This window comes from Athene noctua, chromosome 27, assembly GCF_965140245.1.
Source record: "Athene noctua chromosome 27, bAthNoc1.hap1.1, whole genome shotgun sequence".
NCBI classification, from domain to species: domain Eukaryota; kingdom Metazoa; phylum Chordata; class Aves; order Strigiformes; family Strigidae; genus Athene; species Athene noctua.
The window spans coordinates 5,636,864-5,664,185 of NC_134063.1; the positions used below are offsets into that span (position 1 = coordinate 5,636,864).

Sequence of the window (27,322 nt, forward strand, 5' to 3'; positions counted from 1 at the left end):
GGTCATCATCTTTTTAAGTAATTTTGTTCTAATTAACACAAAAGACCCAGAATCCCAGATGCCTCCCAGGGAGCATGCAGCGAAGACCAGTCCTTTCAATCTGCAGCTATCCTGGATTTAATTTTGACATGCTAGGGGGAAAAAAAAAAAAAAAAAAAAAAAGAAGAAGTTGTAGTTAAACCTGATGGAGGAAATGTAGAGTCCGTTGTAAACAAGATTTTCACACATATTCTTACAAGATACCACAGTGATGGGCTCACTCTACTTGCAAGATAGATTGCCAGATTAGATAGAGCACGTTAAGTACAGAGACTAGTAAATCCTGCACAATGTTCCTAGTGAAAGTTTTAGCAATTATTTCTGAACTGGAGACACCATCCAGAGGAGTTAGGGTTTCAAGTCAGTTAATTCCACGCCGGGTTTCAGAGCGTTGTGTGAAATGAAATGATGAAAACGGTTTTTCTCTCACCTGCTGACTTCAGGAGGCGGCAGTTAAATCTGTACTACATGGGAGCTCGTCTTCAGAAAACACCCTGACAGCGAGTCTGTTGCTGCTGAAACAGCACCCAGGAACAGAACCTCGTCCTGCCACCCCGAGGGGCCGTTGCAGCCTCCAGCTCTCGAGGGAGACCCAGCACCCTGCCAAGCACCAGCAGCCTGCGAGCAAGCAGGCAGGATGCTTCCAAATCTAATTTTTTTTTTTCAACCCAAAAGTGGAAGGCTGGACTAGAAAACATCCTCCCCCCCCCCCCCTCCCCTTTGGCTTTTCTGGAAGTTCATTTTAGATTTGCAGTCTTGCAGATGCTCACGGCTGGGGGAGTTTATTTAAGCTTTAATTTTGGCCCTAGGCTCACCTCGTGCAGGGATGGGGGGACTTCAGCCTGTGCAAGTCCTTGGTTACTCGCAGCCATTTACAAACTGCCTGAAAACATTGACTCGCTCTAAACTTTGGTCCTCCATCCACAAGAAGTGCCAAAAAAAGTTTGTCCATTCTTCAAATTATAGGATTGTGCGGTTCTGTGGTTTTCTGTGGTAGAAGCTCTGTGGTTTCTAAAGCTATTTTGTGCACCTATAACAGACTAGCTGTTAGGCTTTACTTAAATTGAATTTTCGAAGCCAGAATCCCAAGCTCTAGCAATTTCTTTTGCTATATTTAAATTAAAACAACTACAACGAAGTCATGGAGCCATCGCTATGGTAACGAGCGGTGTCAGGGGGAAACATAAAGAGGAACATTCAATCCAAACCCCATGGAATTTAATAGGGAGAAAACTATGCCTGTTGCTAACATCGAAACATACTTGGTGGCATCTACAAACCTTCAAATTCCTGCATGTCCTTGAAGCAGCCGCGCTCAGCTGGGTGTGTAACAGGTCCCACCTGCCCGGGACTCATCCTGCCAAGAGGAGAAGGGTTGGAGCTCCTGAAACTCCCTGGCACTGCAGCAACCCCTCTCTGCCCTGACTGAAAGGCCAGGCTTAGGCACAGCTCCATTCAGAAACAGGCTTCTCACCAGATTTGGAGGAGGAGGAACAGGTTTAGAAGCCAAACACCAGTAACCTAAAGCACGTAGCCATACACAATTCACAGGCCCTGGACGCAACTGGCTCAACTTATTGATTCCCAGAGACTCCTTAAAGCTCTGTACTATTTGATCCCAAACCAATTCCCCATCACTTAGGCTGAGCTTGGGAATAGTCTCTGCCACAAAGCAGTACTCCAAACTTGAAGCGTGCAGAGGAGGCAGGGATTTATCCTAAACTTGTTAGGCAGAAAACATGTTTGATTTAATCTTCTGAGGTCTGACTTTTCAGCCACAATTATTTGATCTTATAATATTTTATGTAGACACACAAAAAAATGAATCATATGCACTGCTTTATATAATGAAGATGTATTAACTTTACCAAAACCACCTTTCCAAGCACAAGGAGAGCAGGAGCAACAAAGTTTTCATTTACTCTGTAACCATAGCTAGCATTAGTTACCTGCTTATTTACCTGCTACAATTATAATTCCTTTTAGCAAATCAAAAGTCTGCCCTTTGTAGTAAGCATAAATTCAGCAACACAGAAATTGCAGATGAACTTACCTATTACAGGTTTGTAATTAAGATATGCCATCCCTTTAAATCACTTTTTTACTTTGGTTTCTTGCACTTCTAACAGCTCAGAGCATTCCTGGAGTTCTGGCCTATCATTATGTCATCAGGAAATATCTGGAACATCACATCGGACATCCCCTGTGACATCTGATATATGAGGCGAGAAGCTACCGAGCCCGAGGCTTAAACACAACACATACAAAGAATCCTCAAACCCCAACAACCAATTTTTTTTTTTTTTTTTTACAGCCTGTGCACGATGACAGCACAAGCGGGTTTTGATATATTAATCATTTTATATTGCAAGCACTTGCAAAACAAGGGATAGAGGATGCCTGGGTGCCCTTCTTGTGGGTGCAAGGGATGGGCAAAGCACAGGGCTTGTTCCTCTGTACAGTTCCCTTCTGAAATCTCTGGTTGAGTACAACATTTATGGGAGGTTAAACAGCAGAAATATATTATGTTTGCAGCTGGGAAAAAGTGTTATGAACATAAAAGTCATCATTAGAGAAGGCTATAGCATTTGTAAGAAATGCTGTATCAGCACCAATAAAAAAATTTAATTGCGGTCATTACATTAAAAAAAAAAATGCTAACTAGACAGGAGGTAAAAGATGTTCAGAGTGACTAAATTGATAGTTATGTACAGCACACAGGAGATTCAGCAATTTTCTCCCAGTAGCACCTCCCCTGAAAAAAATATGACTGCAATTTTAGGGGTAGGGAAGGCAGCAAGGGCTCCGAGAGCTCAGACTTTCACAACCCAGGCTGGGCTCAGGTCCTGTTTAGGTCCAGTCAACAAGTGCTACAGCTGGGCTTGTAGCTTGGAGTTCCTTTAAGTTCCAGTTTCCACTTGTAAATGTTTCTTCTGGAAGAGGACGTCTTGCTTTTCTTCCCCATGAAGAGCCTCTTGGCCTCTACGCGCTGCCTGGTACAGGGAGTCCTTCCAGATCAGGCATGGACAGTGAAGATGGGGCAGGTATCTGGGCAAGCGTTCAGATGAGTAACTTGTCAAGACTCCAAAAACTTGAGCAGGAGCAAAACACAAAGCTGTGGCCCACGTCTTTGTAAGCGAAGAGGAGCATGACCCGACGAGAGGAGTTGGGTAGGAAGTTGTGCCTGCCTGTGACACACTACAGTAAAATCCTGGCTTCAAAATGTCAACGTACTAAAAATATTGCTGCAGAGCAATTTCAAGAGAAACCTGCCTTAGCAATCTGTTGTTAACCATGCCAATGTGTGCAGAAGCAGAGTAAATAAAACAAACAGATGGGAGAATAATGAGTCAAAGTGAATAATGTCAAATAGTACGATAGTGAGGTGTGTTTTTCCAGCAAGCAGAAAGGGTTTGTCTCTGGTGATCTCTCTAACCCCTCCCAGAATAAATTGCCTGGATGTTTAGCATTGCGGCACACAAATTGTTTTGGAAAGGGTGCGGCGTTGGATTTTCTGACTGGTCTGTACAGACCAAATGTGGCCAGGATGAGGAAGAAGGGGAAGGACAGAAGGGAAAACAGTGTGCGGAGGGCACCAGCCAAAAGCAAAAAAAAAAAAAAAAAACCCCAACAAAAAAAATCCCAACACAGAGAATCAGGCAGTTGTTCTAAGCAAGATTCACAAATCTGACACAAAAGCTTATGAAAGAGTGGACCAAAAAAAAAAAAAAAAAAAAGAGTAAAGAAAGATTGCCGAAGTCTCAGAGCTCCAAAAAGTAACTTTTCATTTATTATATTAAACAATAACATTTCTCTTATTATATTAAACAATAAACACACGAGATGGGTTAAAATTAAAATACCTTTCAATTCGTTATGATATTTGAAAGATAAATATAACTACAATAATGTACATATTTGGAGATATTAGTCAAATTTAGGTCAACATTGCAGTTTCCACTTGTTTTTTTCACCTTTTTTTAGGTCAGACTAAAGAACTTTGTATTAAAAGGGACACCAGAAGAGCACTCTATAATTGTAACAGCAGAAGGAACCATAGTCACTAGGAATTTTCCTTTTAAAGTTAAACTTAAAGGGGAAGGCAGAAGTTGGAAAAATGAAAATTCCATTTTATAACAAATTAGCCTTTATTTATAAAACTTTCAAGTAAAAATAGCAGTATATCAACTGATAAAACAGGCGTGTCAATGAATAACAGTTAATGTATTTACTCTAAAAATAAATCTTCTATGATACCACCATACTCCAAGCAAAATTCCTTTCTAAGAACAGATGTTTGTTGTGAAGCCTACAGAGAGATGCAATGGTTGACACACAACAAAAACTGAGCGGTAGGAAAGGTATTTGGACTAGATCATTATTAGCACAGATCAATTCCTTTTAACAGAGTTCCAAGTCTAAATGAGGATTAAACAAAAATGAAATTCCTGAGCGGGAGGAATAAAATGCAGAAGGTGGGAGAAATCAAACTCTTCCACGAGGGAAAGCAACAATTCTACTTGGACCAAAATTCCTTGGGCCTCAGTTCTACAGAATAAATACTCTTCTCAATGGAGAAACACTAAAGAAGAAATAGTAACCCCAAAAGGATTATAAGAAGAATCCAAGAAAAGTGCATTATCTTTGAGCGTAAGATGACAAAATAACTTCTACAAAATTTGTGACAACAGATTTCACAGACAGGAATTTAAAAAAAAAAAAAGTTTACACAGTCAGACACAGCTTGGAATTTCCTACACTTTGAGAGCACATTACATGAAACAAAATACAGTAAGGACTGATGATTCTCATAGGGCAGAGATTTCATAAGGAAAAATTTGCCAATATAAAAATATTTCATACAGCATTATTGTAGAAGTACTACTTTTATGAGCATCTGTTTTTATTGCAGAATGACTGGTATGTTTTACAACAAGACTATTTGAATATAACTTAGGGAAACCACTCGAGGCAGATGTGAACATACTGGTCTGTAAAGGATAATGGTGGGTAATTCAATACCTGTGTCCTACATGCAAAGTTTGCATGCGTAGGTTCAACGTGAATAATTGTCAGTCTTTCCTGTTTTAACTGTTGTGCCTCGGTGCTGTGTGCAATTCATGGTTTTCCATGAGTCATTCCAGCAGTGACGATACTCCGTATAAAACACACATGTGCCACTATAAAAGCCTACTAAACTCTTTGTGATTGCTCAGTGTACCACAGAGTCTAATAATTTATCCGAGTAGAAAGCAGAATCACCTCCATTCTTTCCTCAAAGCCAAGAATGCAATGGATAGTCATTCCTTCTGAAGTAAAAGCTTAGGTGGAAATGGAGGAAAAGCAGAGCTGAAATCCAGATGACAATTATGTGCAACCTATATAACTGGAATGAAGCAAGAAAAACACGTTTTCCACCTTAGCGTGTGACTGTTTGGGGTGTATGTGTGTGTGTGTATGGGAATAACTCCTTAAAAACAATTTTTTAAAAAAGGGAAAAAAAAAGAGAAGTGAAACTACAAGCAAATGTAGGAGAAAAACCACTGCCTCAGCCTCAGGGAAAAAAAAAGATGACATGACCATCACATGCAAGAAGATCAGAAATTAAGCCTGCATTTCAAAAAGACACTTTAAAAACTCAAAAGAACGTGAAATCACATGCAGTGCAGATGATACCTACTTTCTGCCAGGTTTCTCTCTTACACTTGGCACAGCTAGAATGCAGTTTTTCATGCCAATGAAAGCAATCTTGAAACAAATTTGTTAGAAGTAGTCATTTCTCCTTTTTTTTTCTTTTCCTTTTCTTTCACCAGAACTTTGCAATTAAGAGACATGATCTAATCTGCATTTCTGTAAAAATTCCATTTCTGTATCCATCTCTGTTTAGAGAATACATACATACACACAAGCTTTAATATATAGAATATATATGCATATTCTACATATTCATTGTATATACACATCTTATGTACAGCACAAGTAACTATATACTAGACATAGTATGTGGACATAGTATATACACACACTATTATTACATTATACAATACACTATATATATATATACACACAGACACAAATAATATGGATCTCATAATGTACACTGTATATGCATTGTGTATACTCACATTTTATATATCTTGCATTGTACAGATTTTTCTCTGCCCAAATAGTGATAGGCCTATTTGTGCTTTACATTTCACTGTTCTGGAGGAAGGAGAAGATCAATGACTTGCGATAAAAGTTTTGTCTTAGAAGAACAAGTGCAGGTATTATACAAAACACTTGAGTTATGAGCAGAAGGGAAGAACGGGGGTAATCTTCCTTTTTATCTGGAAAACTGTATTAAATACAACGGGGAGAAATCACAGCTAAGTTTTCTTCTACTGCAGTGTCTAAAATTTTGACTCAAGAGTGTTTCAGTAAACCTAAAGTTACTAAATCTAATATGTGCATAGAGGACACGTTCCATCCTTGTTCATTTGCTTGATCTTCTGTTACTGTCCAAGCAATTATGAAGAATGAGTCAATAAGGAAACAGGAAAATGAGCAGTTAGTTCTAACACTATACGGAATGCTAGATTAGTTCACCTTTCTGGCTTCCTGCTAAACATCTTGAAAACACCGACTCATTGCCTTAGAGGCGTTATAAATTACAGTATTTTAGAACACTGACAAAAGTAGCAGAAAGTCTTGTTATGGTACATAACTCAGAAAATGAATCAAGCTATTTAGCTCATCCACCCCGTCCCACCGGAGTGACATCATCCGTGTAGTAGTCCAAAAGTGGTTTTCCTTTCTAAAATGGAACTACACATGAATGGGGTTTTATTGTAGCAGAAGAGACACCACAAAAACTCAGGCCCAAATGAAAACGAAAAGGAGAAAATTACACATGGATACAATTTGGGTAACTTCACGGATAATCCTGCAGGCATTCAACTCTGAAAACTGCTCTTTTCGAGCAAAAGTTTTCTCATCTATAGACAGACCAAGTTTGTTCTCAGAGGCTTCTAGCCCTGTACATCAACAGCAAAGAGAATCTGTTGACATTTCAGTCTGTGTGATCATTTAACATATTTTGGAGAAAAACTGCCACAGTGGGAAGGGATTTCGAATCGGGTTCTGTAAAACTAGAAATATTTTCTACATTCCAAAGGGGTCATTAAAAGACCATATTCAAGATCATTGTATGGCTGGTTTTGATACTAGAATGCATCTCTCCCTCTTCTGAGAGGAATTAAAAGATTCACATTATTTGTAGTACCATTAGCACAGGAGACACACAGCAAACATGGAATTGTGACTCCTAAAACTGCATTTTGAGATACGGGGTTTCAGTCTGGCCATCTGTATTGCTGCAGATGTCAATGGATGGATGTGTGTGTGTGTGTGTGTGTGTGCACGTACAGACACGCACTCACCCACATACCTACTCACAAAAGCCCGAGACAAGAAATGCCTCATCTTAGCTGCATTACTACTAACTACTACTAACTAACTACTAAAGAAGATTAAAATGATCCAAACTGATTCTTGTCTCCGTGTAAGGAAAGCATCCAGAATAAGGCAATTACAACAGAATGGGGAAAGATTGCTTTCACTCAGTGAACAGGCACTATCTTTGTACTATGAAAAATAAAAGTTAGGACATAAAAATTATAAATGCATTAAAGATGATGCAGGAATACCACATTTAAAAAAAAAAAAAAAAAACAACCAAGAGAAAATGTTTTAAGATAAGGACTGCATCAGTAAAAACACAGACTGTTAAACTTTGTGTTCCTACAGAACCAAGGACAGGAAAGCAGATAGACATTAAGGATGTTTTAAAACTTTTGTGCTAGATGCCTACTCTGTTTAGACATAAAATCCAAGACAAAGACAACTCTAAGTTTGAGAATTCGTGTAATCAGAAAAGGCATTTTTAGTAAGTAAATAATTCACAGACTTATCATAAGGACTTATTTTATACATGACATGTAAAACACATTCTGTGTTATCCTTACCAGGTAGAAGTATTGATTTTTACAGGTGTATATAAAATCTGTTCCTACTTGGACTTACTACTGCAAGCTGTATTTTAAAGCCAATCCAGTCTACCGGTACTTCTATAACGTATGCATGAACATATATTTGGCAAATAAAATCTGTTTCAACTTGGCCTTATTTCACTTAAATTATCTTTGATCTGTAACCCCATAATCTAAGATAGGTGGAATTAAAGAAAACAGAGGTAGGGGCTGTCTCACATAGTCAACTGGGTCTACATTCTGACTGTTGGAGCAAAATGGGGGAAAATGAGTTGTAGGGATGAACACTGTTCAAGCTTAGGAAGTTTTCCCTTGCTTGATTTTTACCTGAAAGCAGTGCTCAAACTTGTATCACAATCCTGTAATCATATCTGCTTATGAGATAAAGCAAGATTTTACCAAACTGTTTAATTGCCAAATTACCTGTCCAATTCACCACAACGGAATTAACTCCCTCTTTTACAACATCACATACAATTATTACAACTCAATGCAAACCAATGTTTAAATTGGGAGAACTACTCGTTCACAGAGGCTTCAAAGTTGCAATATTTGATACGCTTCACTACGTTTGTATTCATCATATATAAATTGCCAGATTCTTTTGTAAAAGCCACATCTCCTGGATAAAAAGGGACCATTTAAGAATGAATTTCTGCTGAAGACTTTGACATAGATGATACAGATGACATACTAATTAGCCTACCATGAATTATTAAATAAATGTAACAAATGAAAGCTAATTCTATATTATCTTTTTATGACATTTTCTTTGAAATTCATACTGCAGCCTCCAAAAACCCCCAATGGAATTCAGGCAACAAAAAAGCCAGATTCACAAGTTGAAGTTTTTACTATATGCAACACTGTCTTCCAGATAAAGAAACTCTGCTTTCAGTATCTTCGGATCATATGTTAAATTTCTTACAAGCAGTAAGTTTTATCTAGAACATATAATACAGCTTATACAGTGTTTCCTGCATATTATGCACTTGAAAAGCCACAGAAAGCCCAGTTTGACGTAACCAGCCAGTCTTGTTTAGAGTTGAAGGTGACTAAAATTATTTTCACAACATAAACCAAGAATTTAGTATTTTTATAAAAGCCATGTTTAAAGGTTTCACTTGGACAGGGTGGAGCCAAAGAACCCCTATTTAAGAGTTTGGCATATCAGCCTTACTGAGTGCAATAGCCAACTCAAGGTCTTCTTGTTCTTGTCTCCGCAATCGAGCTAGTCTTTCTTGCTCTGCTTTTTCACTCTCACGCTTTGCCCATGCCAGCTGCTGTTCTTCATTTCCAAACTAAAAAACGAAAATGGAAAAGAAATTAATAACTTTACCAAAAAGCTAGAAGAAACTACGTGAAAAATACAATGAATCAGACTTATTAAATACATGAATCAAGTATACCAAGCTGTCTTAGGGTAGTTCTTCTGGATTAAGATAAAAATTCACTCACTGATTTCCTCACTTCATCCTTTAATTTATTTCCTTAATTTCTTCCTCCTCCCACCAGGAAACTAACCCATCTGGGCTGCACGTCCCTGCATCCATGTCTCAGTTGTGTATGAAAATGGCCAGGGGACTGGAGCCAAACAAAAACTCCACAAACACAGAAAAAACAAGTTAGTGGTTTGGGAGCATAGCAACCTACATCCATTTTTAAGAATAGTAAATAGCTGGTAAAAACAAGAGTTATTTACTCTTGTGCAACTCCATCGCAGAGAATTTTACTGTAGGGTGAGGGGGTTTAATACTGACTCTGGATACTGCTGATTTGTGGGAAGTTTCAACACCAAATCAAAATTTACAAAAAGTGCTTCTGTTACTGTTCATAAAATACATGCAGAGTTTTTCCAGTAAGAAATAACGTAAGAGAATCCAATTTACTTCAGCAGAGAACACTAAGGAAATATAACACGTTATAACACTGAGCTTCAAAGCCTGTTTGAGCTTCCCAAAACATATTTAAGTACACTGCAGCAAAACTATTCCAAAATTATATTCCAGTATTTATCACTGAAGTATGCAAAAGTTCACTTGTTTGAAGTTTTTGCACAAAATATGAAAATATTTTATTGAAATCATAACAACTTTAAACTAAAATATAATCTGTTACCGTTTAATTTTAGCATTTGCTGAAGAGGTTGATGTTAACAGAAGCATTCGCACAGCTGCATGGAAACGTTTGCATTATATCCCACTTCTAAAATTTGCTTTGTGCTATCTTTTTTTTTTTTTTTTTTTTTGAATGTGCAGGAAAACATATTATTTGGGGTTTTTTTTGGAAGAGAAAACGACGTGGAATTTATAGTTTCAATTTCAGCTGAATGTATAATGCAAAAATTGCCCTGTGGTCCGCATTGAACACAGCAAAATATGCCACTGCACTAGCTGATGCAGCTACACCTTCCCACACGGGCTTGAAATATTGAACTGAGCAATAAATGCAACTTTAAGTGCTAGATCTGTGCCTAGCTGTACGTATACGATGCGATGGCCCCCACCCCTTCATCTTCTGCTCTGCATTGTATCTATAATTTGTATTTTTAAAACTTTCAACTCAAGCCCAATTATCATTTTCTCATCATTTCGCTAAATTATGTCTTATCTACGGGCTTCTGGATGCTCACAGTTCCTCATTTTATTTCTCTCAATATGATTTTTCAGATTATTTCATGCAAAGAAAAAAAGAGGACTATTTTAAAATCGTATTTCTTCAAAGACTACCTCTGCTTTCGTGGCTAACAAAATTTAGATGAGGACCTTTGCATTCGATGTTACTGAAGTACAATAAAAGTGCCACATGTTTATGATGTTTTACTTTAAAAATGAAGAAAACCTACTATCATTACTCATTTAAATCACGTCAGCTGACAGGTAAGATTTAAAAGCTCACTAAGATTTTAAATAGATTATTTTTTTCAAGATAAAGACGGACTCAAATGGAAGTAGAACTTTACCACTTATTCCAAGAATTCTAAAAGATCATATATATAGATGGGATGGAGAATAACAGTTACTATTTTCAGAAATACAATAAGCTTTGGTCAAACCCTCAAGGGTATCTTTTTGTTTTTAAATGTTGAGAAAACAGTTTTACTTATATAGCTTACATCTTAGGATAAGTCTTCCAAAGCTTATGAGAGTCCCAATTATAACTTGTTTATGGTACACAAGTTATATTTTTGTGGTTAAAAGTGCTGAGCAAAAAAAAAAAAAAAAGGAAAAAAAAATAGGCAAGTGATTCATTGGAAACAAATCTGGATGTGCCTTATTACAAATGGTTAGCATGAAGTAAAATTTTCAGGAGTGTAACTCTGACCCTTAGATAGTAAAATATACAACAGTTCATTAATGCCACTGATTCTTGCACAGATTGCCTATAAAAAGGTAATGTAACTGAATTACAAGTCATTAAATACAGTAACATATTTTTTGCATATGTCCAGGTTTCAAGAAGTCTATAAATATGTATCACATATCTGTCATTCCATTAACCCATCCCCCCTTTTTTCTTTTTTTTCAGAAGCACAGTTAGACCCAAGGAATAAATGAGGAAAACAGCAGATTGCAGCAAAACTAATCAAATACACAAAAAGCTACACTGACTTGTGTTTACTATATTACCAGCTTCTATTAAGAACAAAATTTTAGTTTAAAGTGCTCTGTTTCTTCGAAATTTAAATACTTTCTGTTGGCAGAAAGATTGCTGTTCTTGTTGTTCTGTAAACTGAAGCTGGAACCTAGAAATACCTGAAATATGAGCTACTAAAAGACTTTGTTTTGTTCCAAAGAGTTGTTATTTATTGCCAGTGGAAAAGTTAAGAATGTAGTGAGAATACTTAAAAATCTGGGTGCATGAATTTGCCAGTATCTCAAAAAAAGCACCCAATTTTCTAGAGTGCTACTAAAATCCAGTGAAGGTCCTCGTGTTACTCGTTTGCAACAGTAAAGAATTCCAAATAAAAATGAGGTTATTCAACTATTCAAACCTACACGATTCTATGATTCTGTTCTTGGGATTCCACGGACTATATGTCAAAAAAACTTCTGTAAGTAAAATTGCTTTTAATTTCCATTATGAGCAAAGTTTCCAAAACATCAGGCAAAGAGAAGCACAGTATTCTTGCTGATTACAAGGTAACCAGTACACTTAAATTTTCATACAGAAGGATTAGGAATTCTCAAATGTCACAACATAATTGTGTTATCGGCAAGCAAAAAAAAAAACAACCCCAAACAACAAACTGAAAAGAAGAGGGATCAAGTCTCCTTTCAGTGAAATTCAGTTAACGCTTTTTTTCTTACAGCAGTAGAAAGTAATTCACAAAAACGATTAAAAAAAATTAATTAATTTCATTCGATGAAGTGCCACTTAACAGTAATTATAAGTGGCAACTCCAAGATCTCTTTTCTCCTACTTTTTCCTTATCTTCTAAAGTTAATCTCATCTCCTGATGGCACAGCAAATTTAACACTAGAGCACCCACTGGGATGGGGATCAGAGATTTTGGTTAATCATTTGATACAATCACTCAAGTGTAAGCAACACTTTTAACTTGAGAAATGCAGTCTGTAAAGTAGGACAACAGTCTGGGTAACAGTCATTCCATTCTGTTATTTGTCTTTCATTGAAGGCAGAAATTAGATGTTGTTCAAGAAATTTCAGATAAAGCAAGTTTTGCGTCTTAATTTTATTAAGAATGTCACCATTTTGTATACAATCACAGAATTTAACTGTGCAAATTCAACAGGCTAGTACTAACTGTGGTAAAGCATACATAGTATCTTGAACTTTGACGTCTTCAGCATCATAGATAAATTAAAGCACTGAGGCCAGCTAAAAGTATGCACAGATGGCCTCAACTAACAATATCAAATAGGAAAGTGATACACATTTACTATTCACTAATAACTAGGGGAAAAAAACAAAAAAAAAACATTAAAAATAAGCAACCTGAAAGATTCAGCTTAAAGATCTCCGCTTGTTGAACACTGAACTGTGTCCATCAAAGTTAAGTAACAGATTAAGTTGGCAATTTTACTGCATGGCAATGTGACAGAACAAAAAACACATGAAAGGAGGAAGAAGCCTGAGGCTGCGGATGGAACAGATTTCTATCTACTCATGGAAGCAATAAGAACCACACTACTACTACATTTACAATGATTTCCAATTCAATAACGTACCTGCCAGCATTGAAAACAAAGCCAGGCTTTTAGAAACCCTGGTATTTTTTTAATGAATGGGTACTCGGCTTTGCTTTCAAACCTTCTGATACTGTCCTTTGGAGTGCAGTATGGACGTTTCTATATTGGTTCTACAAACAATTTTGTTTTCTTAGTCATAACAAGGGCTTTCCTACAATACTAGTAATTGGAACAAAATTCAACAGCTGAATTTTCAATCTCTGTCTCGTATATGTATCTTTATGACCACATTCCATCATATACAGCAAACATTGTGACAGGATTGTCAGAACCTTTTTCACAAACAATTACAAATACTTTATGGAATCTTTCCCTTTAAGGATTTTCTTCTCAGGATATGGTGAAATTGCTATATAAATGTTTTCAACAATTGTTTTTGAATCTTTACATCATTGGCTCCCCAAAAAATCATTTTACAAAATAGCCTCCATGCAACAAAAACAATACACAGATTCTGCTACAAAGAATTTGTGAGTAAAGGCACACTGTACTAAAATAATTTAAATGCAAGTAAACCCTTTAAAATTTAGTATGAAACTTCTTTTTTATTGAAATAATGCCTTTTTATTACAGAAATATTAATACAAAAACAATGAGGACAGCATGAAGGTACTAAGAGACAGAAGCCAGTGAACAGTAGGTTTGCAGTTAAAACAAAACCCAATAGATTGCTGCAAGCAGAGCAGAAAGTGGTTTGCTCAGAGACAATGAACTTAACTTACAGAGCTGAAGTCTGCAAACCCCAAGGAAGAGTCTTTAGAAGTTTTACTTGAAGAGGAGGGAGCAAATGGATCTTTTCCACTAAATGGGTCCCCAAACCCCTTTTTACTTTGAAACGGGTCACTGCTGTCAGCCCCAAATGGCTGGAATGGATCATGGGGCTTGGGAAAATCTGAAGACCCAAGGTGGCTTACAGGAGTACTTTTACCTGGAAAGTTTAGGAAAAAAAAACAAAAACAAAAGGAGAAAAAGAGAAGTTACTTACCACGGACCTTAAATAGGAAACCGTGCCGATACACTTTAGCATCATCCATTCTTCCTGGGGTAGTTTAAAATTTTAACTAAATATACTGGTACTCATTTCTCAAAGCAAATCATCTCAAATGGTTGTTTTATTTAAATGGATTTAACATATTACTTATACATACTGTATACTATTAACACCATCGAGATTTTAAATTATAAAACCCAATATAAAGACATTTGGTCAGAAGAATTTGACAACTATGACTTGAGTTCATTTTCCAGGATTAGAGACATTTCAAGTTTAAATTTGGGATTATATAAAAGATAAAATACTTTTAAATACCATTAAACATAAATAATCACGTTAAATAGAATTAAATAGTAACTTATCTGTGACTTTACAGAATGCATGCATTCTGTTTTTTTTTTCCTGGAACTGGTTTATCCTTCTACCACCACACATACAAGGGAAGAGACTGATTAAGAAGTCACCTCGTTCTGGGGTGTTTGCTGTACAACCCACCTTTTGTAGGTGACTGCTTGTTCTTATATTCCACCCCAATAACAAATGAAATCACAGGACCTATTGTATATGCTCACAAAGAATAAGAAATATTTTATTTCTTGCAATTAGAACCTTAATGGTTAATTTTTAATTCCCCTTGCAAAAAGGACTATTTTGTTAGGTCAAATAACTAAAGAGACAAATTTATTGTTTTCCTCTTAATAAAAGATTGCTCCTAACAGGGAGGGAAAACACTCCTTGGATGAACAATCCTAACGTGTGCTTTGCAAATGATAAAGGAAAATCTAGAAACATTTTTAAAAGAAACAAATATTTACACTTCCTGCATAATAGCCTGAATTATAGACATTATTTGCATTAATAAAGCTGTCTTTTTTGAAATGTCCAATTCTTTGAACTACAGTTTAATAGGAATCTCCCACTTTACTCACATCAGGATACACGTACTAGGAAAGCACAGAGAAAGAGTCTCAAAACCCCCAAATCTTAGAGCATGTACTTGGCATGTCTAAGACGGAGCCTGATGGCTTTTAAGAAGGTACTTTGGTAGTTGCACCTGAAATTCACAATATTTGCTCAGATCTGTGGAAATCCTCATTTGTCAAAGAGAAATAAAGATCAGCAAACTTGCACTAATAAATAATTATCCAGCAGCCAGCCTTCACTTGCTGTTAAATCACAGCTCAGGCTCTCCTCTCCCAGGGGCCAGGCAGGAATCCATCCTTCCTCCCACCTGGCTTGCCAGACACACACCCTCTGCCATCAGCGGGCTCCGCACCGTGCTGGTGGCACTTCCTCACCAACTGCACGGGGCGCAGGGGCCACCAGTCCTCAGACTCAGCCAGGCACAGATTTACAGGGGAGCCGAAGGGATCGTGCAGCTTCTTAGCTCATTAACACAGCGCTAACGGCAGACTTGGGCCTCAGGTGCAATAGAGCGACCACTGGAAGGCACTGAGCTTCAGGGAAAATGGGAAGTAAGAAGGTCCACAGCTGAGCAAGCAGACAGAAAGAGGCGTAGAGAACAAGACACATGCAGTAGGAGATGTAACTGGATTTGTTTAGTCTTAAGAGGATTCAAGGGGAACCTGATCTTAGTCCTGTAGGCATGTCTTCCATCAAGAAAAAAACTAATGGATTTAGATCTTACCAAAAGAGATTTACATTACAAAATCCGTAACATCTTTAATACTTCAGAATCCTCAAGACTGCCTAAGGAACTTGCTGCATTCCACCATCACGTCCATGAGGTTTGAGAAACGGTTTCTAGAAATCACACTGGTTTAGCTGCCTTGAAGCTGGAGCATAAAGGAAACCTCTTCAAGTTCACTCCAGCACTATTTTTCATGGTTCAGTATGTGCTCCATCCTGGTTAACAGATGTGGCAAGGATATATGGATACCCATATTAGCAACCACATGTGGGACTTGAAGACAGGCAGATCAGACCAGTGATTTGTCCTTCATGGAAGGAAGTGACAAAATATAGAGGAAATGCCAGCAGCATTTGCTCTCCCCGCAAGCATGGACACCCTCCTTCACCACAGTTTCAAACTGCCTTTCCTATCAACAGAGGCCACGTTTTGTTCTCTGAAATGGAGTGCTGCATTTACACCTTGCTCATCACCAGGGCTCACCTTCAGTCACAGCTGTTGCAACGTTCAGGAATTAAGCAAACTTGGTCAGAGATGAGGAACTCAGCCTTTTGTATGTAATTCTCCAGATAAAAGAGCAACTTGTTTTATCTTAAATTACAAAGAGAATTAAAAGTATCTGCATTTCTAATTTAAGGTCAAGGCAAAACAAGAGCCCTCTACTTTTTTCTCTCCTTCCTCTATTGCCAGCCACCAACAAGCAAATTCCCCCTAGTGTCCTTCACCCCACATTGCCCCAAACCCCTTTTGACTGACAGAGGCAAAAATGACCCATTTTAAACTGCCCTTTTCTTAGGTTAAATCTTTTGCTGCCAAAACCACTCTGTGGAATTGGTGACTGTTAATACAGACGCAGGGTTTGCAACATATTTGCTCAGCAAACCTGTTTTTTTTCTAGGTGGCCTGTTTAATGTTTTTGCACAAAGTCCCTAGTGGTTTCGGAATATACACAGAGCGCTGGGGTTTCTCGTGCTTCATCTTCACAACAGATCACAAAGAATAACTTTGCTGTAGAGGAAATGTCACCATGAATACTAGAGTTACTGCTAATAATATTGAAAAAAAAATCTTCATTTTATGTCCCGAGTGCCATTTTCTTCAGTTTTTCATATGTTAAAGAATAGAAGAAGGCTGTAATTTTATTATTTTGAAGACAAGGTGAAAGAGGGAAACCCTTATAAAATCAGGTTTATTTTTTGCAGAGCAATTTTAAGGGCAGTGCCCACGCTGAATACATCAATCCTGGCACTCAGGACAGAGTCCTTAACGAATCCTCTTTCACTACACTTTGTACATTGCTTATTGTTTGTTTTATCCTGCCACACTCAGCAAACATGGTTTTGAGGCCTGACAGAAGTTTATTCGGTTCAGTAGGATGTTCAAATTTATTCAGTTATTAGCCACAAATTAGTAATGACAACATCAGAATTATCTTTCTGACATCCTTACCGGCTTAAACCAGTTTAAGTGTGAATCTCCCAGTGCAGTAAGTGTACACTGAAGTGCACAACGATTTTTGTATTCCCATGTTTAGTATGTCAAGAATGTGGGTACAGTATTTCTATAACGTAAAGCAAAAATACCCAAACCACATTAAAAAGCCACCAACTGAACTGAAGGACATGGGTAAAATCGTAATATTGCAAAATATACTCTTAGTAGTAACTGAGATTGCATTAATCTTATCTTGACTGGAAAATGTTACATTTTTACATGATACTGCTCACCGTTTTTGAGGTACAGCAGTATGAAAGTGCAGGCAAACAGTTGTAACCCTTACTTGTTTGATTTTTCTGCTAATAGTTTCAGGGGAAAAAAGTTCAGAAAAAAGCAAAACAGGTCCTATTCTGAAACCACAGCAGTTTCAGCAGTTACCGAAGTGGTGCACCCAAACCACACCGAGGACTCACTTCAGCAAAAAGAGATGATGAACAAAATGGTTTACCACAGCAAATGCTGTTAACTTATAGTGAACCCCACCCATACGAAGGGTTTATCTAATTTCATACCCCACAGCAAACTTCAGGGCTGAGATCTATAGTTCAAGGCAAATATAATCTCACTGCTAGGGTGCAATTACAGAATTTATCTTACTGAATTATGAGGTATTGACAATGAAAAATGAAGCGAAACATTTATAGTTTTCTCTCTATTCCATGTTTCAATGACGGTTCTAACTTTCTGCTTAGAAGAATATCTTGATTTAGGAGAAGCAGCATGTTTTCATGTGTTTGAAGACTGGATTATGCATGCTCACAGGTATACACAGGGCAGAGTTGAGATGACACCACTTTAAACTTTCACTGAACAAGTACTCCTTTCCAGGAAACTTTCTAAAGTGAAAAAAACACTTTAAGAAGTCAGAGTTGTGCTACGTAGGTAGTGATAGTGTGAGTTAAGTCCATACCTGCAATTACACTTGAACATGTAATACCAGGGTTCCTACCCCTCACATCTTTTATATGGCAGAGGATGTGACTTCGGAGACTGTGCAGCATGTAAGCTGCCTCCCAGCACAACTTTCTGCTGGCACTTTACCAAATTTATGTATCATTCCTAACTTACTCAGCACGTTTTTTACCATTCCGTTAAATTACCCAGCTCTTCCACTGATGCAGAATAAAACTTTCATAAACATTGAACTTTAGGAACTTACAGAAAAATGATTACTAGTTTTCAAAATGTGCTTGAAGGTTAGTGACATTAAAACCAGTTTTCTACAGAATACTCAGAGGTATTGGTCTTCAACAGGGGCTATTTTCTGCACTGTATTTCAAATTCAACTGTTCAGTGATAATGCTCTTTGCACAAAATCAGAATATGTATTAATAGTAACAGAAGGAAGAATTTTTACTATGCAAAAAACCCTTTGAAACTGTTTTTGCTTATTATTTGCAAAATCTGCACCTTGAGCTGGCCTGTAACTCCAAAAAACCTTAGCCTAAGAGAAATATTCTGAAAACTACAAACTCCTTGAAAGGTGAGAAATCGTTATAGATTCAGTCTAACAATCTGTTCTGAAACAGATGCTGAACAACCTCTTTCAACAACCGGTACTGAAATATCTTTACTGTGAGAGATCAGCATAAACAACAGAATCAAAGCGTGAATGGAATTTTTAGTTTGTGGCTAGGCAGGTGCTCCACCCATGAGTCACTTATCCTACACAAGGGATGGCTGTGTTCTAATGCAACTGTCAGGTCTTCTAGAAGGTATGAAAAATAAAAAAAAAAAAAAAAAAAAAAAGGGTTTTCTGTCAGTCACAAACCTTGAGGCTGAATTTTTCACTCTCAGCTGCAGATGAAGAAAAAAAATAAAGGTAAACAGGCACTGTGCTACTTGTGAATAACCCTGGGTACTCAAGAAGTTCTAAGGAAACAGGTGTGTGGTACCACTCAGAAATAAACACAACACTCCTCTAACTCCTGTGATCACGCAGCAAATAAAGAACAGAACTCTCTGCTCTCCTCTAGACCAAACGACTGATCCCCAGAACTTGAACATGCCCATGCAAATAAATGCAAGGGAATTATTTTACATTTTTTTTTCCTAATTAATACAATTCTTTCTTCTGTTCATAAGTCCTGATTACATCTATTACACCTAACATGGCTTCTTTCTTCTTAAAATTCTCACTAAAGACACAAAGCAAGTTTCTATGCAAATTTGTATTCTGGGGACACTGTATGTGGTGCAGGTCAAAAAGAATGGCCACAAAAAAGCGCGATGTGTTTAAACACTAAGTATTCGTAAGACATCGTTTTCTTTCAAGAAATTAAATCTGTAAATGCATACAACAAAGCATTCAGGCGTTGGTTTGCATGGGTTTTTTTAAGCAAGACACCGAACAAACTGAAGTCTTAATTTTCATCTAGTTGAGACACCAAAGACACATCATAGGCAAACACCATTAAAAAAACATTTATATGTCCAACTTAAAAAGCAGCAAAGATCTATGCTCTTTTTTACCCACTGAAAACTGTCAATAGGAACTGACAGCACCCTTGGACTGCTTTACAGATGAAAAACACGTCTAAAATGATAAAAACAGTCAAACCATAAAATGCCTTAAATTTAGAGAAGTGACACATATGAAAAGGGACTGTATTTATCGTCGACATAACGGAGGAGGAAGCATCAAATACAAAGGAAGACAGCAGCAGAACAGGGCTGTACAAACATTGCCTCTCTGTGAGCTCTTTGCACTACCCTTCTGATTCATGCAAGCACAGTGGTGCCTGACAGCATTAAGCATCTGGTTATGCACAGTAAAACGAAGAGGCATCCAAAATAGTTTTAGGGGTGCAAGAGACATCTCACGGAGCGAATCTAGCTCAAGAGCTTCCAGTGAGACAATCCTGGTCCAGATAAGCCTGGAATATGTGTGCATACCCCATCTGGGTATTAACTCACTGAAGTTCTGAAGTCAAATAGCCTTCAGAATACTTTCTTTCAGTATACACTCTTAATCATGAGCACTGAAGTGGGCAAATCTGTTTTAAATTTACTTTCAAGGTCCATGCACCATATGAACAGAATAGAAAGCTGCTCTGTGAGTTGGCTGTTAATTTTTCTTGCATTTCTAGCTTCTTTGGGGGCTGACAACAATCTCCTCCTGCAACCACACTTGTGAAGAAAGAGCAAAGGATCCTCATCTAAAACTAGGGGATTATTATTTCTGTAGATGATGGATTACAACATGCATCACAGCTGAAGAGTTTTCAGGTTAGTTCATTAATAAGAGCCTGAAGATCTTAATAGATCTTAAAGCACTGACCCCTTTTCATTTTTTTTTTTTAAGCCATCAACAGGTTCAGATACCGTTTATCTGCCAACATGAAAAAACCAGGACTTTGATCAGTCAGATTTTGCTTAAGTCAGTAGGGGCCTTTTCTGACTTTGTTGGTAGGACAGGAAGATACATCTAGCAGTTCTGCAATCTGTGATTTGGCAAAAATACTGAATGCTAACACTTTGGCTGGCTAAATTTATTATGAATAACATCATCGCTACTATTCTGTAATAATTTCTAGTCACTCATATTAAATACTGTGCAAACCTTTGTGCTTGCACTGAGGTCTTCTGGGTCTCCACACAAGCCAGGCATCTCTGAGGTGTTAGAACCATACTTCCTATTCAAGGCAGGCTGGTTAGTCCTCTATTCTGTCTTCTCAGGCTCTATTCCAATATTGTGACATTGCAAAACCACCACCAGCCATACAAATAATGTGAGAACAGAAGTGAAGTCCTTAACTCAAACGCAGAGGTATTAACCACTAACCTCTAAAATGCCAATTTATAAAATTCAGTTGCCATCGCACATCAGAGCTAGAAAGAATAAATGGATCAAAAAAACAAAGCCAAAGTTCTTTGACAAACTCACTGTGTGCAGTCTGGAATACTGATTTCCTGACAGAATTTATCTTAATACCTGTATTTCAAACAGCAACGAAATAAATCCACTAATTCCTTTCTTACATGAGATGAATACAATATGTAGTTCTTTGAATCCTAAGTTACATGATATTTTTCTGCTATTTATGTATTGGCATCCCAAAGAAAAACTGAATTTTAAAAGACAGATTAGCATTGAAGAAGTTAATAATACAATACCCACCACCTCTATTAGTCACTAATATACAATATATTTGCTATGAATTGTAACATTTACACAGGCTAAGAAAAAGAAGTAAAAGAATTGGGTTTATTAAATAATCATTGCACTAAGAAAGCACACTGAAATTGGAAAGTACATTTTCTTCCTGGGTTTTTAGGACTTTTATATTCTTTCAAGGTTAAAAAGGTCAAAACCACTATAAGCGAGCAATAAAAATTTTGAAGAGGTTGAAGGTTACACACTGGTTAGTGGTGAAGGTTCTTCCACTAATATCATTGGTTAACAGTATTGTTATAACCGCAATGTGGAATGCATGGTGCTGCATTTAAAGGAAGTGGTAAGGGTGGGGCAAAAGCAGTAGGTCCCACGATCAAAGCACTAGAGCATTGAATTTTACTTATAACCCAATCACTGACACCCACACAGCGACTTCCTGTACTTTAAAAAAAAAAAAAAAAAAAAAGAAAAAAGAGAAAAAAATCTGTTTCTCTCTTTTTGTAATCAACAACTTTTACCTAGAAACTAGTTAGCGGTGAACTCTGACTGATTTCAATCTGCAGCTCATGGCAGAAAACATAATTGTTCATCTGTGAGAATTTAGAAAAACCATTTAACTGACAGGTTTCAGTGTATCAGCTCTTTCAGACTTTTTTATTCTTAATTACACTAAAGTCCTACAAATCCCAAGAACTAGTGTAAGAAATGTAAAGGGACAAGAAGTTCAGTAGTGCTAAAAACTACAGGTAGTCCTCTATGACAGAAACAAAAATGCACTTATAGATCTACAAAATAACTTGCACTGCAATTTAGAACCCAGTCACAGGGCACCTTTGCTGAAGTATGTCAATATACACTACTATTATTTTTTGTTGATGTGATTAATATTTGTCTTGTTTTCCATTTATCATAGCACATAATGCAAAGCATAGGCCTGCTTATATACGGATGGTTTTTTTGGTGCTTTTAAAGCATTATTCAAGACACAGCATCAATAAACATAGAAAACCTTCCACTTCTCTCTGAAGAAACCTTCAAATTCTCCAGTACCACGTGGTGAACATCAGATTAATTCAGCCACGTCCCAGGGGAGCCGTAGGAAACTTCAGGAACTTTATGGACTATGAACACATTCCTGAAGAGAAGCAACACACACATGCTTCCTTGTTTTTTTGTTTTTTTTTTTTACCAGAACAGTCTAGTCATAAGAGCTGAGGAGCTTTTTCTTAGCTGATCTTCCTCAACCTAAAAGGAGAATCTTAAACCAGAGACAGAGATACTAATTTTTTTAAATCTCTGCATGTAACAGATAGGTTGGAGCTTTGATGTACACCTCTCTCCAGGCTTGCTGCTTCTGAAACACCATATCCTTGTCATTCTCTATGATTATACACTGATTTATTAGCCTTCCTCCAATTCTTTTCAAAGATTCTGCAATTTATCTCTAAACAGTTATACTAAAAAAACCACAATAGAGCATTTAATCAGAAAAACAAACATGACATTTCTCTGGGACCAAGCAAGGATCAGTTTAAGAGTCTGTATAATCTAAAAGATCTTGAAAGACTCTGGTTCAAAACGGAGTGAGAAAGAAGGAAAATGATTTATAAAGAACAGAACAAGCATAAGCCTGAGATTTAGCCTAAGATACAACTTTAAGGAAATAATCTCACGACGGTCATCCTTTCTCTTAACCTTAGTTTTTGAGAAGGGAAAGATACGGATCTCCAGGGTGTCTAATCATGCCACACAGTAAGTGTTTGCCTATCCTGGCCAGATAATAACAACCACAGACAGCTGTGAACGGAGGTATCTGCTAATACAGTCAGCAGATCACAGCTGCTTCTCGGTGTCCAGCTCTGGAAAAAACCCAAACACCAACAAAACAAGCAAACCAAAATAACCATCCAATCCTCACTTTACAATTTGTAAGGCCAGACAAGGATTACCCACTGTAGTCCTGCTACTGACAAAGCTGGCAGTAGCAGAAAAGTTCCCTTAAGCCTGGTATGAAGATTGTCTCCAGAGCCCTTAACTGAGAGCAGCTAATCTGAACTACATACTCCTTTCACAAGTTTTTCCAGGTACATCTGAAGGTCTTCTGACCTGACCTTCACTAAATGGTAATCAGGCTACGTCTGAAGTGTTTCCCTGGCCCCAAGTTGAGTCTCAAAGGTTTGCTCTGCCTTTGTCTTTGTGAAGACACGAGCCCTGATGCACAACTCCTCATTCATCTGGACAGAACACAGACATGTGGGCAAGATGGGATCGTCCAAGACACCCTACAATACCTTGAGGGATTGATAAGACAATGCTTGCATGTCACAACTCCTAAAAAAACTAGGCAAATTTAAAAGCACTGAATCAGGAGCAATCCCTGGTGGATTTTGCTAGTTTCCCCTATCAATGGCTACCTGGGAAATCAGACAGCTTTCAGTGCTTCACAAAAACATTTATTAGTATTTTCTACTTGACCATAGAGTGTTGAGGACAAGACTTATATTAGATCTTCATTGCATCTGCCTAACAAAATGCAACACAACTGCTTTTCAATATTAAAAATCCCCCCCCCCCGAAAGAACAATTTTACTAAAAAGAGTACAAAATTGGGAACAGAAAAGCAAACTACAGATTTGTCTGGTAATAACTAGCATTTATTCATCCTTCAGCAAGATCTTTATCACCTACTTGTTTTTTAATTAAACAGACCAATGAGAAAGGTAAGAAGCAACGGAAGTTTCTTGTCTGTTGTTTGTTTTCTGAGCAGCGTTCCCATTTCTAACACACAGTTGTATGCTTATATCTCTTGCTAGAATCGCAGTATATTACTATATAATTTCTCATGCTTTAAGTAACCACTGAAGATTGCCTTAGTTGTGGAAGGAAGGGAGGAGTATAACTGCATAAGCACATGAGGCTCATTTGCTTTAAAAAAAACCCTGCTTTGTTTCCTCCTTAGTCTATTTTATCATAACAACATTTGGTTTTGGTAGAGCAGTGGAACATTACAAATATTGTGTCTCTCAAGAAGAGGGGAAGGTGCCCCTTTAAACAAATTTTTAAAAAGACTGATTAAAGGCTGAGTGCACACGTCTTAATTCAAAACAAATTATTACACCTAAATGTTCTCCAATATTCCTCAATATGTACAAAACGGAATGAAGAGACATAAATTGAAAAAAATCCCATGTAGGTTTGTCTATCCTATGGCATGTATTTCTCATCTTTGCTGCTACTATTAGACTGTATTTGCTAGGAATAATCATGTTTCGAGCAAGAAATAAAAAGAAACCACATGAAAGAGATAATATAGGTAAATTTAGTATTTGTTTGACTCATTCAACTTTATATAGGCCCTTTAAATGCTGCATTATTTTATGTAGACATCTCTTAAAAAGAAAATATGGCCACTTACATACTTCCTTAGAAAACCAAATAAAGAAAAATAATATCATTCACAATGGCAGATAAGATTTCCTTCAACTTTTGTTTCTGCTTTTATTCATTTGTGTCCTATGAGTTGATATTTGTCAACATTACGTATTACGGGTTTTTTTAATTACTAAAGGCTCTCTAGCACCTCAATAGTAGAAAATATTTACACAAAGCAAGCATGGAACAGACCACTTCAATAACTTTTCCACAATCCTAGAGCATTTCCTGGCAAATTTTCATCAATACTCACCTACGCAGAACCTCATTATTTGATTTCAGGGTTTTAGTGTGCATCATCTCCTGAGCAATAAAATCATAGTAATAGGAACAAACTAATGCTGTTGCAATGGCCTGCTTGTAAGTCTACTTTATTAAATAATATTTTCCAAAACTTCAATCAATCTAGGGCATAGCTAAAGCTATCTTCAGGATACCCCGGCAGTAGAAAGCACTTTTCACATTATCCAAGGAGCTAGTTCTAGCATAACTGGTTTGCAAAACCAGCCAGATCAACAATACCTGTTACAAACAGGATGGGTGCAGGGTGCATGCTTTGCTACAAAGTGCAACAGCAGAAAGGTAGACAATCCACATATTTAGACAGGGAGACATTAATAATGGATCTGTTTTCTTTGTATTATGCTTCCTAAAACTGCCAGTGGATACATGAGAATACTAGGTGTTGACCCACATGTTTGGTACAAAATCATGTGCCTATTCATAAGTAGAATCCAGCTTTTTTTTTTTTTTTTTTTAGCCAACTGAATGTTCACTACCAGTATTAACTGAACTATACCACTGTTGTTAAAAGGAGACCTGAAACTGAGTGCCTTCAGTTCTTAAAACAGTTTCATTGGTATCTGAATATTTTGAAAATCAACTCTAGGGAGAGCAAGCAAGTAGAAGTTGAGTTTTCATTAAAAGAGATCTTACTTTCAATTCAGGAGATTCATACTAAGAATTTCCATACATAATGCACTTGAAGCAGGAACAAGCCATATATTCAGAAAGTGGCTTATATTTAATTAATGCAGCAATGTGTGAATGCAAGAATGATCATATCTGGACAGATCAGGACAGGTCTATCTAGCCCTGTACTCTGTTCTTGTTAGTATCTAGTGGCAGATGCCTCAGGAAGAACAAAACAAGGTGAAGATATGGCCCTATTTCACACTACCTTGCAGACATTCAGCAACACAGGAGCCAGAAAGTACTTTGGCTTTGGTAGGTCCTGCTGCCCCTATTGGATTTTTCTGCTAAGAATTATCTAGTTCTTTTTTTAAGACCATTTAAACTTTTTTGCATTCGCCATATTCTCTGGCAAAAAACCAAAAAAAAATCCTAAATTTAGAGCATTGTATAAAACCAAGCCTCTTAATTTGTTCTGAAGGTGCCATTTACTACTCTCATTTGTTGCCTACTTGGAAAAGACAGAATTTTTTTTCCCCCCCGTTTTAACCTGCTACATGTGATTTTTACAGATCTGTCATACCACTCCCTAATCATCTGTTCAACAGTCTGAAGAGTTCCAGTCTGGTTTACTGACAATTTCTGCCAAGCTACTGACAATCTCATACCTTCCTCCATGGTTGAAATATAAGATAATGAGATAAAAAACTGTCAACTTGTCCTCATGGCCAATAATATAGAGAAAATGGTGGGAACTGGCTATTAAAAAAAGAAAACCTCCTTACCACTGGGTGGCTTGGGTCGTGGAGGAACATTTTTCTTCGGTGGCAACGCTGGTGTGTCTGATTTGCTTTTGAAAGGGTCATCTGAGAATCCCATCCCTCCAAACGAGGAGGCAAAGGGGTCTGAAGCTACTGACTACATGAAAAAAAGGAAAAGAATGTAAGCACACTGTAGAGTATATGTGGTTTCATGAAGACTGCAAGTTAACTCATGTAAAAGCATTAACTTCAAAAATGAGGACAGATATACACAATTATGTCAGTGGTTTAAGAGGCTAACGCCCACTGACAGAGGTGCTAGGAATTCATTAACATTCAAAAGTACTTATGCTCTTAATCACTTAAGTAATTCTAGAACTTTTAGTCCTAGCAAAAAGCTGATGAAAAAAATAAAAGGAAGTAAAACTCCACTTTTTACTATTTGGCAATGAAGTGTCATACTACAGTCTGGCCTTCACTCTGATAAACAGAACCATGACAGAAACTTGAAAAAACATGGTAGATTGCAGAATGGATAGCTTTTTTCCAAACTTTTAAGTTACACATAGTTCTTTGTCTTTTTTTTTAAAGCTTAGGGAAGAGTCCCAAACCCTATTTTTTAGTGTTTCCTATATTTAGCTGGCTCTTGTGAAGGACTCTCCTATTGATTAAAAAA

General features: G+C 37.2%; 1 protein-coding gene across 12 annotated transcripts in view; it reads right to left on the minus strand.

Annotated features, from left to right (window-relative positions):
• Positions 1–3,807: 3,807 nt before the first annotated feature.
• EPS15L1 (epidermal growth factor receptor pathway substrate 15 like 1) overlaps positions 3,808–27,322 on the minus strand; it is a 45,910-nt gene continuing 22,395 nt past the window's right edge. For 6 of the 12 annotated variants that reach the window (XM_074927766.1, XM_074927765.1, XM_074927763.1 and 3 more), the window contains 3 exons: positions 26,671–26,803; positions 14,005–14,210; positions 7,779–9,370 (listed from right to left, as the gene is read on the minus strand). In XM_074927766.1, the coding sequence (XP_074783867.1) occupies positions 9,224–9,370; positions 14,005–14,210; positions 26,671–26,803 (486 nt within the window). In that variant the 3' untranslated portion in view covers positions 7,779–9,223. Of the gene's footprint in view, positions 6,244–7,778; positions 9,371–14,004; positions 14,211–17,529; positions 17,536–19,362; positions 19,383–26,271; positions 26,294–26,670; positions 26,804–27,322 lie in introns of those variants that run through there. The other 6 variants (XM_074927764.1, XR_012635236.1, XR_012635235.1 and 3 more) reach the window with 6 other exon arrangements.